Genomic DNA, 15,721 nt, shown 5'->3' on the forward strand with positions numbered 1-15,721 from the left:
CGGTATTAAAGGAACTGCCGGTCTGCATGGGCTAGCAGTTAGCATAGCCTGCCCCGCTTCCGCATCCTGTCAGACCGCCCTCGGTGTTACCACCTCGGTCGCAGCTCCAGGCAGGGCCTTGGTCCCTGGGCCCACAGGACGCAGCAGACCAAGCTCTCCCAGCCATCAAACGAAGACAAAACATAAACGCAGAGTGGACAAAGACGCTGCATGGACGGTACTGGGTGAGGCCGCTGCAAACGTGAATTCCTGCCGCCGCCATCTTCCCACACCGGAAGCGCGTGCAGTTGTCTGAAATGCAAAAGCAGTGTGTGTGTGTGTGTGTGTGTGTGTGTGTGTGTGTGACATACTGTGAGGGCTCACCAAGCCACTGGGAGTAGTCCTGAACTCCTAATACTACCACGCATACCTCTGGAAGACCTGATGTATCAATCGTTACTATGGGCAAATTTGTGCGTACACACCCATGGAATTTTTAGCCCCCAAGACTGTCTGACAGTCAGCAGCAAAGCATGATGGTTATTTGTAATTCCTTCACCCTAAGTTAACATCTGTTGTCAACCTCTTGCAATGAGCCATCACCCAGGCCTGCAACGACATCAGTGTTAGCCAGTCGGTGTCTAAATTCAGGGGTTACCCAGGTTCTACGCTGGTCTCTGAGACAAACTTCAGGGCTAAAAAATCCCACGGGTGGGTACGAACAAATTTGCCCATAGTAACAACTGATATGAGGGCCCTGGAGAGAGAGCAGCTGACGGCCACGCCCAGCCAACCACCAGCGGCAGCTAGTCTGCACTCCCTCTACACCAGTGGCGTGCGGTGAGGCCAGTGGCTGGGTAGGCAGTGGGCATTCACAAATCCAAATTACATCCTTTTGTGCTCTCTAATGCTTTATAACGACCTGATCCTTCTTCATCCTTCCAACTGCCACAGAACTGTAGAATAGTCTGCACCCCTGGCTGAACTGCATTCCAAGTGAAAACCTAAACAAAGATATTGTCAAAGTATATATGAAGTACTTTGTGTCATCAGCATATTAGGAGAATGGTGAATTCTCCTAGCATGTATGCCATCGTTAATGCTTCTCCTGTGCAGTTAGATCCCAATCCAGCTCAACTACACGATACAACAACTTGTAAACAGTTTAAAACGTGAATCAACATAATCACAAAAACTGTATAGTGAAGGTGAACAGTAAATATTATTTACGAGTAATTGCACTGATTTGCAGGAATGGAAGACAAACTGAGATGACTTGCACAAATCTGCAAACTTCAAAACGGGTGACAACTTTCAGGGCTGTTTTTGATGTGTTAGTGGGAGATGAATTGTCAGTCAATGAAAAGAAAATGTGGCATGACGCCTTGAGCCAGGAACACGGCAAAACCACAAGTAACTTGTGCCACAATTTACTTGCACATATCAAGCGACGAAATTGTGGACGTAACTTGATATGTACAACTTGAAACTTCTCATTCCGTTTGCTGGTAGGTGCAGGTGAAAGTGCAGGCCGTTGACATTTATCCATGGTTAATCTTGCAGGCATCACGAGAAATGTGCCATTGTCAATAGCACACGCCAACAAACAGGAAGCTGGTATGACCGCTGCCGTAGAAAGCAGAAGTCAGTGGACTAGTTATGCACAGAGCCGATAGAGGGTCTGAAGGACAGGGGTGAGGCGGTCATGGGAGTGGGAATGGGTGAGCAAGCGGGCAGCAGAGTTCTGGATGTACGGGCGTCCGGGTAGCGTGGCGGTCTATTCCGTTGCCTAGCAACACGGGGATCGCCGGATCAAATCCCCTGTGTTACCTCCGGCTTGGTCGGGCGTCCCTACAGACACAACTGGCCGTGTCTGCGGGTGGGAAGCCGGATGTGGGTATGTGTCCTGGTCGCTGCTCTAGCGCCTCCTCTGGTCGTTCGGGGCGCCTGTTCGGAGTGGGGAGGGGAAACTGGGGGGAATAGCATGATCCTCCCACGCGCTACGTCACCCTGGTGAAACGCCTCACTGTCAGGTGAAAAGAAGCGGCTGGTGACTCCACATGTATTGGAGAGGCATGCGGTAGTCTGCAGCCCTCCCTGGATCGGCAGAGGGGGTGGAGCAGAGACCAGGATGGCTCAGGAGAGTGGGGTAATTGGTTGGATACAACTGGGGAGAAAAACGGGGGGGGGGTTCTGGATGTACAGGAGCTTTGTTTAGGACATTAGACGATGAGCCAGAGAGAATGCTGTTGCAGTAGTCAATTCTGGACTCAATGAAGGCATGGGTCAAAGTTTCCGACACACCCAGAGACGCATTCATGTGACGAACACAAGCCGACTCCGCCCCCCTCCCCAAGACAGCGCTGCCAATGATTGCTGCTTCACCAAGTCCGGCCATAGTCGGATCTGACGAGACCGGGGTGCGAACCCCGGCCCCCAGTGGGCAACTGCGTCGACACAAAGCCGATGCTTAGACCGCTGCACCAGGGTCAAAGTTTTGGCAGCAGAGACGGAGAGTGATGGGCAGAGATGAGCTATGGTTTTTTTAGGTGGAGAAAATGCAGTTCTGGTGATTTGATTGGTGTGGTTTTTAAAGGAGAGGTTGCTGGTGAAAATGATTCCAAGGTTGCAGATGGGTGGGGAGGCAGACAGAGTAGAGTTCTCGATGGTGAGGCAGAAGTATTGAGTGGATTTGGTAAGAGATTTGGGACCCATGGTGATCGTGTCAGATTTATCACAATTTAGTTTGAGGAAGTTGGCTTGCATCCATGATTCAATTTCGGTGATTCAGTTGGTCAAAGTGAGTATCAGCGGAGACGAATTTAGTGAAGATGTAGAGCTGGACGTCATCAGCATAGCAGTGGAAGTGGAGACGACGATGACATATCGTGTTACGAAGGGGGTGCATGTAAAGGATGAACGGGAGAGGACCAAGCACCAAACCCTGGGGAATGCGTTGGGACAGAGGAGCAGTGAAGGAGCTGCAGTTATTGATGCTGGCGAACTGTTGTCCGTTTGAGAGATATGACTTTGGTCAGGAGAAGGAGGGAGGGAGGGAGGATTCAAGGCAGGAGAGAAGAATGGTGTGATTGATGGTGTCAAAAGCTGCAATGAAGTTGAGGAGGATGAGAATGCTGAGGTGGCCAGAGTCTGCAGAGAAGAGGTTGATGGTGTTTTTAAGGAGGGCTGATTCTGTGCAAATTGAAACGGTTCGAACAGGTTATCGGAGATGAGCGGAGCTTTGAGTTGGGGGGCCAACAACATTCTGGTATTTTTGACAGAAAGAGGAGATTGGATATAGGCAGGAAATTGCTCACGATATCAGGGGGGAGTACAGGTTTTTTTGAGGATGGGTGTGACAGCCAGTTTAAGTGTATGGGGGACTGAACCAGAGCTGAAGGAGGAGTTAATGATTTCTGTGATGAGTGAGCAGATAGCTGGGAGACAATCCTTAACAAGATTGGATGGGATGGGATCCTGAAAACAAGTGGAGCATCTCATTCCTACTATAAGGTTGGACAGCTCCAGTTAGGATACAGAAGAACTTTGACGGGGCTCAGTGTTAAGGTGTGGGGGGGGGGGGGCAAGTTGCTGTGGATAGTGTCAATTTTAGTTTGGAAAAATGAAAGGAAAGCTGCACTTGTTAACTGTGAAGGAACTGGAGGTATTGTCACTAGGTTTGAGAAGTTTGGTTATTGTGGAAAAGAGAGCCCTTGGGTTGGTGGAGCCAAAGTGTATGAGGAATAAGTAGTAGGGGGCCTGGGCTGTGTTGAGAGTGTCTCTGCATTGTTAAAGCCAGTCTGTGCAGACTTGGCGATGCACTGTTAAACCAGCTTTCTTGTAAAATTGTTCGAGCCGGTGCTTACAGGATTTCATTGGCTGGAGTTCAGGAGTATACCAGAGTCGAGTGTGTGAACGAGACTGTTTTGGCTTTAATGGGGGCCCAGCTGATCAAGGCAGGGAGAGAGTGAGTCATTATACCAATTGATATGGAGGGATTATCAGACAGTAGGGGGGAGGGGGGCAGACATTTTACTGGGAGAGGCAGTTAAGAGCTTAGGGAGAGATAGATTTGAGATTTCTGAAGGATATTATGCATTTGACTTTTGGGATGGGGATAGGGATTTCCATGTCCATGGTGACTGCCAAGAGGTCAGAGATATCAAGGTTGAGGCTGGAGAGTTGATGTACGTATAGTGAGACCAGTGGAGCAGACCAAGTCCAGGATGTGACCACGGCTGTGAGCGGGGAAGCTGATACGTTGTGTGAAGTTGAAGCACTGTAGCGGTTCGAGGAATTCTATGGCAGATTTACAGTTAGTGTCATCAATCTCTCTACTACTACTACTACTTCTGGCTGTTCCCGTTAGGGGGCGCCACAGCGGATCATCCGTTTCCATCTCTTCCTGTCCTCTGCATCTTCCTCTGTCCCACCAGCCACCTGCATGTCCTCCCTCACCACATCCATAAACCTCCTCTTTGGCCTTCCTCTTCTCCTCTTCCCTGGCAGCTCCATATTCAGCATCCTTCTCCCAATATACCCAGCATCTCTCCTCCACACATGTCCAAACCACCTCAATCTTGTCTCTCTTGCTTTGTCTCCAAACCGTCCAACCTGAACGGTCCCTCTAATATAATCGTTCCTAATCCTGTCCTTCTTCATCACTCCCAGTGAAAATCTTATCATCTTCAACTCTGCCACCTCCAGCTCCTCCTCCTGTCTTTTCATCAGTGCCACTGTCTCCAAACCATATAACATAGCTGGTCTCACAACCATCATGTAAACCTTCCCTTTACCTCTTGCTGGTACCCTTCTGTCACACATCACTCCTGACACTCTTCTCCACCCACTCCACCCTGCCTGCCCTCTCTTCTTCACCTCTCTTCTGCACTCCCCGTTACTTTGGACAGTTGACCCCAAGTATTTAAACTCATGAGCCTTTGTCAGTGTCATCAATATGGATATTAAAATAACCCAGGAGGAGAATGGAAGGTGAGACGGCACATAGCTGGGTCAGAAAAATCACAGAAGTCAGAGAAACTTTTTGGTTGATGGGGCTGCTGGCCGTTATGGACACAAGATGGATGCCTAGCCTTTGCTGACAGTCAGCCCAAAACACAATGAAAAGAGCACATATTCCATTAAAAAAGAAGCTAAAAGTGTAAATGCCGGTGTACATGAGGCTACCTACCTTTATGAACTGTGTAGACCGTACGGTATAGGTTACACGGTATACAGGCTGCATGCTAAGACAGCACCTGTACATTAATCTTAGCATGCATTTTATTACAGTGGCAATGTAATGCACAGGCATATGTACCATACGCCTGCTGTGACTTGGCACGTACTTGGCGTGTATTTAACACAGTCGAGGCAATTCGCAACACCTCACATTGAATGTCTCATTTGTGCCATACAGCTAACCTTGCATCACTTGTTTACCACCTGGCCTGTAGTTGCATCAGGGACATCAACTGTTCAGCTGTAGCGGTGCTCTATTGAGTGCTCTTAAAGTACACAGGTACAAAAGGACTTGGGATCAGTCTCATATGCAAGCCCCTGATACAAACGACGACTGGGGGATTTGTAAAACGGACCACAGGCAACATTAAAAAAAAAAAGTATGTTCGACTCGACGCCACGCACGCCTCTTTGAGCACAAGTGCTAACTATCCAATGACTGAAGAGCTTCAACTTACATCACTGAAACTCTGTTTTCCAACAATAGCCAATCACGTCACGAGACTGAGACGAGGGATAGCTATTTTTCATTGCACCCGAGAATGGCCCAATCCAGAGGTGGTTTTAACCACCGGGGACCGTGTCCATAAGACTCTGAAGCTGGTGAGCTAACCCTTTCTAGTGTTGGGGCACGATTTGGAACGGTGTGTTCGGTGCTACCGACGAACGGTGTCGGTGGAGTCTGGGGATTGAATTTGGATGCTGGAAATCTAACTGAGGTAAGACAGACTGATTTCATGTTTGGTATTGTCGTCATACAGTTTTCCCAAAGATGTTTTTTTTAACTATGTTTTAGGCATTTGGATGTGGTTCTGATTCTGATCAACTACATCAAACTCCCGTTTCTCCCTTTTCCTTTTCATAGCATCCTTGGCATCCGTACCTTCCTCTTCCAAGCACATCCCGTATTTCACATCATGTCCAACACCACTTTCAACCTCACCAACGGCCCTTACATGAATTCCACCACCCCTGGTACCTCCAATGGTCCCCCGCCTTGGTACCAGTTCCCAGCGTGTGCCGTGGCCCCTTACGGCTTCATCTTCTATTTTGGGGTCAAAGTGTTCAACTTGGTGGTGGGCACTCCCTGCAACGCCCTGGTCATTTGGCAGATTGCGACCAAGAGGAGCGACGCGTCCACTTCTGACATCTTCATTTTCAACCTGGCCGTGCTGGATGCCTACTTCTGCCTGATGACACCGATAGAGATGGTAAACAGGCTGGTGCTAGGGGACAGCCGTATCTGGTATTTCCAAAGGTTCGCGTACGGGGTCAAGGACACGGCACCTCTCTTCTTGGTGAGTGTGTTGAGTTTGTGTCACGTTTATGAGGCTGTGCACCATGGTAAGGCAATTCCCTTCTGTGCGTGGGGAACTTTTTCAACGGACACGTACTGCGATGAGTAATTCCCAATGACTCCAACTGGGGGATTCACTCCTACTGCAGTGATAAGCCGTAGGTTTAGCAATGCAGTGACACTGCCAGTTAAAGTTTAATTTGTGTCATCTGATGGGTGGAGCATGACACCAACACTGCCGAGTTTAAGAGACTGATTCCCAGTGAGGTCACTCACCCCGAAGATGTAAGAACTCGTGTCATTGTTATGGGATTTGGGTAGTGGTCATTAAACTGTATGCACCCTGCAGATAATCCCTCTTTCCTTGTCTCCAACTCTAGGTGTGTATCTGTCTAGACCGCTACATAGCTGTGGTCCACCCCGTGTTGTTTACGGGCATCCGTGAGAACACCATCCGCATCGCCATCTCAGCGGTGACCTGGGCCCTCATATTGGCGTACGGCCTCACCAAGTCGATCCTGGGCGTCATCAGTGTCAGCAAAGTCTTCGGCGGTATCATTCTCTCCACCTTCGCCATCATGGTCTTCTGCAACATCTCCATCATCTGGGTGCTCCGCCGCTCGGTGGCAGGGAAGGAGGAGATGCACCCGGTGAAGAGGAGGGCTTTCAAAGTGGTGATAATCATTCTGACCATCATCGTGGTCAACTACCTGCCGCCCGTGGCGCTCATGCCCTTTGTGTCCCACTACTCATTCGTAGAATTCCGCTGTCAAATAAGCATCAGCGTGTTCTCCATCATGGACCTGAGCAGCAGCATAGAGCCCTTGCTCTACATCACAAAGATGGAGGGCATGCCTGGCAGCTGCTGCAGGAGGAGCCCCAGGAAGAAACCCCACCAGGTTAAAGTGTGATCTGCCTTGATAAGTTATGACTCCAGTAAATCTGATCATTCTAGCCTGAAATACCAGTTTAAATATAGAGACCAGGTTTGACCTCTGACCCTACCCTGGAAGATGTCTGATATTGACCACACTAAATGTCTCGTTATCAGCATCCAGTTTGTGCTGGGATGGAAAGCACAAACTGGATGAAATCACAGCAGAATGAGATTTGTGACTGATTTGTAACTTGTTCGGGTCTGTGGAGAAAAAAAACAAAAAACAACTAACGGGAAAAAACCCCCCTCCTGGTTCTAGTCCATCTGCTGTTTGTTGAAATATCCTAGGTCCATGACAACAGGTTGTTGAAGTCCCCCCTTGCTGCATACTCAAACTCATTTATCTGGCGTTAAAGACAGCCCAGGGCTATGCCTTGTTCATAGGGCACTAATGAAACACACAGCAAGCAATTAATTAAGCCTCATATTCAAAACACTGCGGGACCAATTAGCCGCAGGATAACGAGTAGACATTCAGAGGTGTGATGACTAGACGAGATACCTGTATAGCCCAGCATGATACGAGCGATGGAACATTTCAGTGATAAGATTGTAAGTAAAAGCTTTGTCAAGGCTTCCTAAAATGTTGTGAAACATTTTTTTTTGAACTTCAATAAACTCAGTGCTCGTGAAATAGTACCGAACTCACGAGTAACGTGTTGGTGATACTGACATGAGGAAGTGAATAATGGAGACGTCTCGTCCCGGTCTCTGCTCCACCCCCTCTGCCGATCCGGGGAGGGCTGCAGACTACCACAGGCCTCCTCCCCTACATGTGGAGTCGCCAGCCGCTTCTTTTCACCTGACAGTGAGGAGTTTCACCAGGGGGGATGTAGAGAGTGAGAGGATCACACTACCCCCCCCTCCCCCAGTTCCACCTCCCCCCTGAACAGGCGCCCCGAACGACCAGAGGAGGCGCTACTGCAGCAACCAGGACACATACTCACATCCGGCTTCCCACCCGCAGACACGGCCAATTGGGTCTGTAGGGACGCCCGACCAAGCCGGAGGTAACACGGGGATTCGAACCGGCGACCCCCGTGTTGGTAGGCAACGGAATAGACCGCCACGCCACCCGGACGCCCGTAGCATTATCTATTTAATAATATAGTAAAACAGCAGTATGCTTGAGATTTGGAAGAACTAACTGGGCCCATTAGAGCGAGTGACCAGGCTTCTGTCATTGCCAGTTAGCAAACGGGCAGGGACGACTCGGTCCAAAGCTGTTTAAGACACATTCTTTGCACATGTCTATTTACTGACATGCCTTGAAGAGAACACAATCAAACTCTTTGTCAGCATCATGGTGAAACACAGCCATTTCCAGTGTCGTTGGGGGGGGGGGGGTGTTGAAATCTGCAACACAAGGTACTCGAAGGGGAAAGGGACCAGATGTGGTCAGCACCAATCAGAGCACGCTATGAGATTCTCCCATTGGCCAGGCTAGACTAACCAAATTCTAAATATAGCACAAGAGATGAAAATATGTATTTTGCAATTATGATTATATTCTTTATCAAAAACCCATTTTCCAAACGTGATTGTAAACAAGAGACCCATTTTGGTAAAAGTTAAATCTAGAAGCAGTGCAGTAAACTGGGTTGCAATACAACTCGATTATTAATAGTGACATTTGGCAGAGGAGCAAAAACACCGCTCACATTTAAACCAAGAGCAGACTGCTGAGGTTAAAGCTGAGTAACTTTCACAAGGAGCTCCCTTAAACTCTGCGGACTTGCCACAGGATGGCCTCAGAGGTCACGTTAGCCTGGTTCCAGACCCCCGGATGTCTGTTGGACACTTATTTCCACTCACCCCACCCACCTTCCACATTTCATCCAGCGAGTCAGAGGTCTGGCGTCGCCCTCGTCCGTGGCTGGTTCCAGGTTGGAGACGCAACCTATCAGCAGGGGTTAAAGTGGGATTTGGTAAGTGGGGGATCTCTGTATTAGAGAGGTGGGCAAAAGTGCTAGCTAGCTAACGTTAGGCTAGCTAACCACTGATCCAGTAGTCCCGACGTTAGCATTGTTAGCTAATAATAGCTACCGGTAGCTAACGTTTGCTAGCTAGTTAGTTATTTGAATGAAAATATTGCATGGCCAGAGCTAAGGTTGGACAAACATAACTAGCTAGCTACCGGTAACGTTACCAGACGCTACCGATAGTTAGCTTGCTTAGCAGCATTCAAACAACTAGCCGGCAACGTCAGCAACTAGCTAGCAACGTTACCGGGTGGAAGATAGCTAGCTAACGTTACCGGGTGGAAGATAGCTAGTTAGCTAACGTTACCGGGTGGAAGATAGCTAGTTAGCTAGCTAGCTAGCTAGTTAGCGAACGCTAACGTTAGTTGCTTGAATGAAAACCACAGCAGAGCTAGACAAAACTATTGGAAATACTATTGGAAATACACTGAAGATACTCACTCTTTGTGCCCCCCAATCCAGGATAATAGTGCAGGTAGCAGGTTGACGCTCTCTCGAGTCTTGTCTGCCTGGTGCGGTGAACTGACCCAGACCCGTGAGTGTGAAGCCAGTCTCTTCTGACGTCATGTCTGGTGAAGCCACACAGCAGGCAGGTGCGGGTCACGTGAGGACGCGACGTCATTCAAACTTTTAGAAAAAGTAAAGTAGTATAAAAATAGAAGAACGACTTTATTTGCGATTGATTTTGTAACGCTTGTGAATTGGCTGCATCATGTTTTTTTGTTTTAAATTTTACTGTGACAAAAAGGTTGAAATTACTCCTGTCTACAGAGTGCTGCCGGATCTCAGCTCCGGTTGACTCGGGGGGGGGGGGGGGAGGAGGAGGTGCTGGTGTCGGGATCCGGGGAGCTCCGGCCCACTTTAATCACCGCCTGTCAGTGTCTCTCTGAGCGCGACTAAGATGGAGAGGCAGCAGCTGCTCGGTTCCTCGTCACTTTGTGTCTCACTTCTTTGTTTATGTGTCAGTGTTTCCTGGTCCGCTTGTCATGTCTTTAAAATAACTACAGCCTCCTCAACCCTGACAGCTGTTCAGTCACATTTGGCACACGTGTATTTCTGGAACTGACACCCAGTCTATTTGGGCGGACACGCTTCCTCACTGTGGTTTCATGGCAGTCGGTAAACCCGCTTGTCCAGACCCGCTGACTGCATTATCAGTGTTTTTTGCATGTGGGATTGTTAGTTTTTGCTTTCTGAGCGGCCGTGGGTCAGGACGACCTCACCCACAGTTTGAATCGCGCCGCCCGTCCACGCGGTTATTGCGGAAGTGACGCATTTGTCGTCGACGTATTAAATAGCAGTTGCAATAAAAGCATTCGACAGCAGGGGTCAGCAGAGAGCTAAAGACCGAGGAGGTAACGACAACCGACGGAAAGGGCAGATGGTCGAAGGCGCCAACGGAAAAACAGCGGACGCACGTCTGCCGTAAACACGAGAGGCGGGGGGGGGGGGGGGACACACGAGGTTCTCCCGGGGCGTTCTCCACGAAACCCCCGTTTTAGCGTCTGTTGACTAGAACAGGTCTATTTCCGGTTTATTGATCCGTTTCTAGATAATGATAATAATAATAATAGTAATAATAATAGCAATAATAATAATAATAGTAATAATAGCAATAATAATAGTAATAATAGCAATAATAGTAATAGTAATAATAATAATAATAGTAATAATAGCAATAATAATAGTAATAATAATAGTAATGATAATAATAATAATAATAGCAATAAAAATAATAATAGTAATAATAATAATAATAGTAATAATAGTAATATTAATATTAGTAGTAGTAATAATAATAATAATAATAGTAATAATAATAATAATAATAGTAATAATGATAATAGTAATAATAATAATAGTAATAATAAGCGTTTTAATGTGCGTTTTCTTTCATCGGTGATTTGTCCGCAAAAATCTGCCCCCCTTCCTGCTCGTGCGGAATGTCAACAGACCCGTACCTCCAGAGGGGTGTGTGTGTGTGCGCGCGCGTGCGCGCGCGCGCGTGCGCAACATCATTTCTCGTCTCTCTCCGCCCAGTTTGGCACTGGACCGAGACGTCTCTTTCGACATACCCGGAAACTCACCCGGAAACACGCGCGCACACACGCACACACGCTCTCAGCCCAAAGTGACCGGTTGAGTTTGCCATTCCTTACAAAAAAATAGCAGCCTTGAAGTTTATTTTAGTAAGTAAACACAAGTAAAGTTCTAGTATAGGTACTAGCAGTATACTTGGGTGTCATTTTCTTCAGTATTCCTCTGATAAGGACTTAAAAAGTAAGCTGAAAGTGTACCCACTGATTTTTAGTGTAAAATGAGCATACTAATAGCACCCTTGAATAAACTCCTTTTTTTGTGGGGAAATGGGTGAAGTGTGCAACAGGAAGGGGAACCAGACCACGCAACATTAATACTTGCCCAACAGTTCGCCGGTAGGGGAGCTCGAGCTCTCGTGTGGTTCGCAGTGATAGTGTCCCAATTGCTGGGAGTAATTACGGCTCTCTAATCTGCAGCCCGCATCCTCCTTAATCGGCTTAGCCCCCTTTGAAGCGGCACGTATAGGAAACCACCAGAGGACGAGCCGGGTGAGACGGTGCCAAGTGTCCAGGACTATCCGAGTCTCGGCCCGAACCGGCCAGTCAGCGTCTGCACTGAGAAAAGGCCTGAAAAATCCACATGGCTTTTACTTCATCTTGGTTTGTCCCCTCGTTGTTCAAACACAGCGTCACGGAGATGACGACGGAAGAGAAGCAAACCTTGGAGAAAAAATATAATGACAAAAAAAAAAAAGTTGAAGATGCCTTTAAAACTTTTCTCCACCAAGCGAACGAGTAAAACAAAGATGGGGCAAATGAAAACAAGGCTTGAAGAGCAGTGCTAGACAGCATCCGGATGTGGGCCACTTCAGGCAGTGATGCGGCACTGGTGGCCTTCTTCTGGCCCTGACAAAATGGATGTCAGCCCGAAGTGTATAACAGCAAATATGGCCCAAATATGCCAAATCACATGTGGGCCTTTTTTTGCAGAGATGCGGTGCTCTGGGCAGCATGTGGTCTGGATGTGACCCTGAAGTGGCCCGTGTGGTGAATGATGAATATGGTCCAAATATCACAACACAAATATGGCCACCTTTGGCAAATATGTGGCACATGCGGCACTGCTGTGGCTTGGTTCTGGTCCAGATCTGGCAAACAGGAGCGGACCGCCCCAAGTGCCGTCATCCCACGTGGTATGTGGGCCGGAGGAAAGTGTCGGTGTTGGACGGGTCCGGGCCGCAGCAGTGTTGCTATCTGGGGTGCAGTTAGTTAGACAAGAGTTTTCTTTCTTGCAGTTAAAAGAAGTTGAGCCGGACTTGGCTGCAGTGTAAACGGACTGGCTTCGATACCCTTCTTCTTTTAAAGAGACTTGGTCATACATCATTCAGACCTCTCGGGCGGACGTGGTCCTCGTGAGTTCAACAGTTATGAATCATGCCTGAAACTCAGAGCGATGAAGCGTTTCCACTCCTTCCTCTATTCAGCCTATCAATACAACTCATCTCAACACTGAAACCTTCTTCTACTTAATTTCAGCTGTGTGTGCGTGCAGGGTTTTTCCGGACAGAGAAATCTTCCCAGCTGCCAGAATGGTTTCATCAGCCGCTGACGACGAACCCGGACCTCCTGATTTCTCTCACTGACATTAACATTAGGAGCTTGAACCTGCGCTATCTGTTTTACTGAGCACTGTTTTCAGCTCCCTGTTGGGAGGGATCACACACAATCCATGTTTTACTGTTGCGATGTCCTCTTTTACTATCTTTTATCCTAGGGGTCAGTTTGACCCCGGCAGTTTACACCTCCAGAAAATTATTATCATTAAAATTGTTACCCAAGTTTATGTGTCAGGTACTTTATGTTTCTTGACTACCTAAATAGCCCTTTAAATAAAACATAAGGGCCCCACCCCCACCCCCTTATGGTGTTTTCAAGCACCAGGAAGTCGGAGTTAAATACTTTGGGGTTTTTAATTGATGACCACCTCTCTTTTAAGCCCCATATAGAGTCTGGTGAAAAAAGTTGAAATTGAAGTTAGGTTTTTATTTTAGGAACAAGTCTTGTTTCTCTCTCGGTGTCAGGCGAAGACTCGTTGAAGCAACATTCTTGCCTGTTCTTGGCTATGGCGACTTACTGTCCATGAAGGCATCAGCCCATTGTCTCCATATGTTGGACACTATGTATCATGGAGCAGTATTGTGTCCATATGTTGGACACTGTGTCTCATGGAGCATTATTGTGTCCATATGTTAGACACTGTGTCTCATGGAGCATTATTGTCTCCATATGTTAGACACTGTGTATCATGGAGCATTATTGTGTCCATATGTTAGACACTATGTATCATGGAGCATTATTGTCTCCATATGTTGGACACTATGTATCATGGAGCATTATTGTGTCCATATGTTAGACACTGTGTCTCATGGAGCATTATTGTCTCCATATGTTAGACACTGTGTATCATGGAGCATTATTGTGTCCATATGTTAGACACTATGTATCATGGAGCATTATTGTCTCCATATGTTAGACACTATGTATCATGGAGCATTATTGTGTCCATATGTTGGACACTATGTATCATGGAGCATTATTGTCTCCATATGTTAGACACTATGTATCATGGAGTATTATTGTGTCCATATGTTAGACACTGTGTATCATGGAGCATTATTGTGTCCATATGTTAGACACTGTGTATCATGGAGCATTATTGTGTCCATATGTTAGACACTGTGTATCATGGAGCATTATTGTGTCCATATTTTAGACACTGTGTATCATGGAGCATTATTGTCTCCATATGTTAGACACTATGTATCATGGAGCATTATTGTGTCCATATGTTAGACACTGTGTATCATGGAGCATTATTGTCTCCATATGTTAGACACTATGTATCATGGAGCATTATTGTGTCCATATTTTAGACACTATGTATCATGGAGCATTATTGTCTCCATATGTTAGACACTATGTATCATGGAGTATTATTGTGTCCATATGTTAGACACTGTGTATCATGGAGCATTATTGTCTCCATATGTTAGACACTATGTATCATGGAGCATTATTGTGTCCATATTTTAGACACTATGTATCATGGAGCATTATTGTCTCCATATGTTAGACACTATGTATCATGGAGTATTATTGTGTCCATATGTTAGACACTGTGTATCATGGAGCATTATTGTGTCCATATGTTAGACACTGTGTCTCATGGAGCATTATTGTCTCCATATGTTAGACACTGTGTATCATGGAGCATTATTGTGTCCATATGTTAGACACTATGTATCATGGAGCATTATTGTGTCCATACCCTAGACACTATGTATCATGGAGCATTATTGTGTCCATACGTTAGACACTATGTATCATGGAGCATTATTGTCTCCATATGTTAGACACTGTGTATCATGGAGCATTATTGTGTCCATATGTTAGACACTATGTATCATGGAGTCTTATTGTGTCCATATGTTAGACACTGTGTCTCATGGAGCATTATTGTCTCCATATGTTGGACACTGTGTCTCATGGAGTATTATTGTGTCCATATGTTGGACACTATGTATCATGGAGTATTATTGTGTCCATATGTTTGACACTATGTATCATGGAGTATTATTGTCTCCATATGTTAGACACTGTGTATCATGGAGTATTATTGTCCCCATATGTTAGACACTATGTATCATGGAGTATTATTGTGTCCATATGTTGGACACTATGTCTCATGGAGCATTATTGTGTCCATATATTAGACACTATGTATCATGGAGTATTATTGTGTCCATATGTTAGACACTGTGTATCATGGAGCATTATTGTCTCCATATGTTAGACACTGTGTATCATGGAGCATTATTGTGTCCATATGTTAGACACTATGTATCATGGAGTATTATTGTGTCCATATGTTAGACACTGTGTCTCATGGAGCATTATTGTCTCCATATGTTGGACACTGTGTCTCATGGAGTATTATTGTCCCCATATGTTAGACACTATGTATCGTGGAGTATTATTGTCTCCATATGTTAGACACTATGTATCATGGAGCATTATTGTCTCCATATGTTGGACACTGTGTCTCATGGAGCATTATTGTCTCAATATGTTAGACACTGTGTATCATGGAGCATTATTGTGTCCATATGTTAGACACTGTGTATCATGGAGCATTATTGTCTCCATATGTTAGATACTGTGTCTCATGGAGCATTATTGTGTCCAT

At 46.4% G+C, this 15,721-nt stretch overlaps 1 protein-coding gene across 1 annotated transcript; it reads left to right on the top strand.

Annotated features, from left to right (window-relative positions):
- Positions 1-6,137: 6,137 nt before the first annotated feature.
- LOC130112363 (hydroxycarboxylic acid receptor 2-like) lies at positions 6,138-7,428 on the top strand. Its single transcript, XM_056279699.1, has 2 exons — positions 6,138-6,518; positions 6,898-7,428. The coding sequence occupies exons 1-2, from the start codon at positions 6,138-6,140 to the stop codon at positions 7,426-7,428; spliced, it is 912 nt and encodes a 303-aa protein (XP_056135674.1).
- Positions 7,429-15,721: the final 8,293 nt, after the last annotated feature.

Source organism: Lampris incognitus, chromosome 5 (assembly GCF_029633865.1).
Source record: "Lampris incognitus isolate fLamInc1 chromosome 5, fLamInc1.hap2, whole genome shotgun sequence".
Classification (NCBI taxonomy): Eukaryota; Metazoa; Chordata; class Actinopteri; order Lampriformes; family Lampridae; genus Lampris; species Lampris incognitus.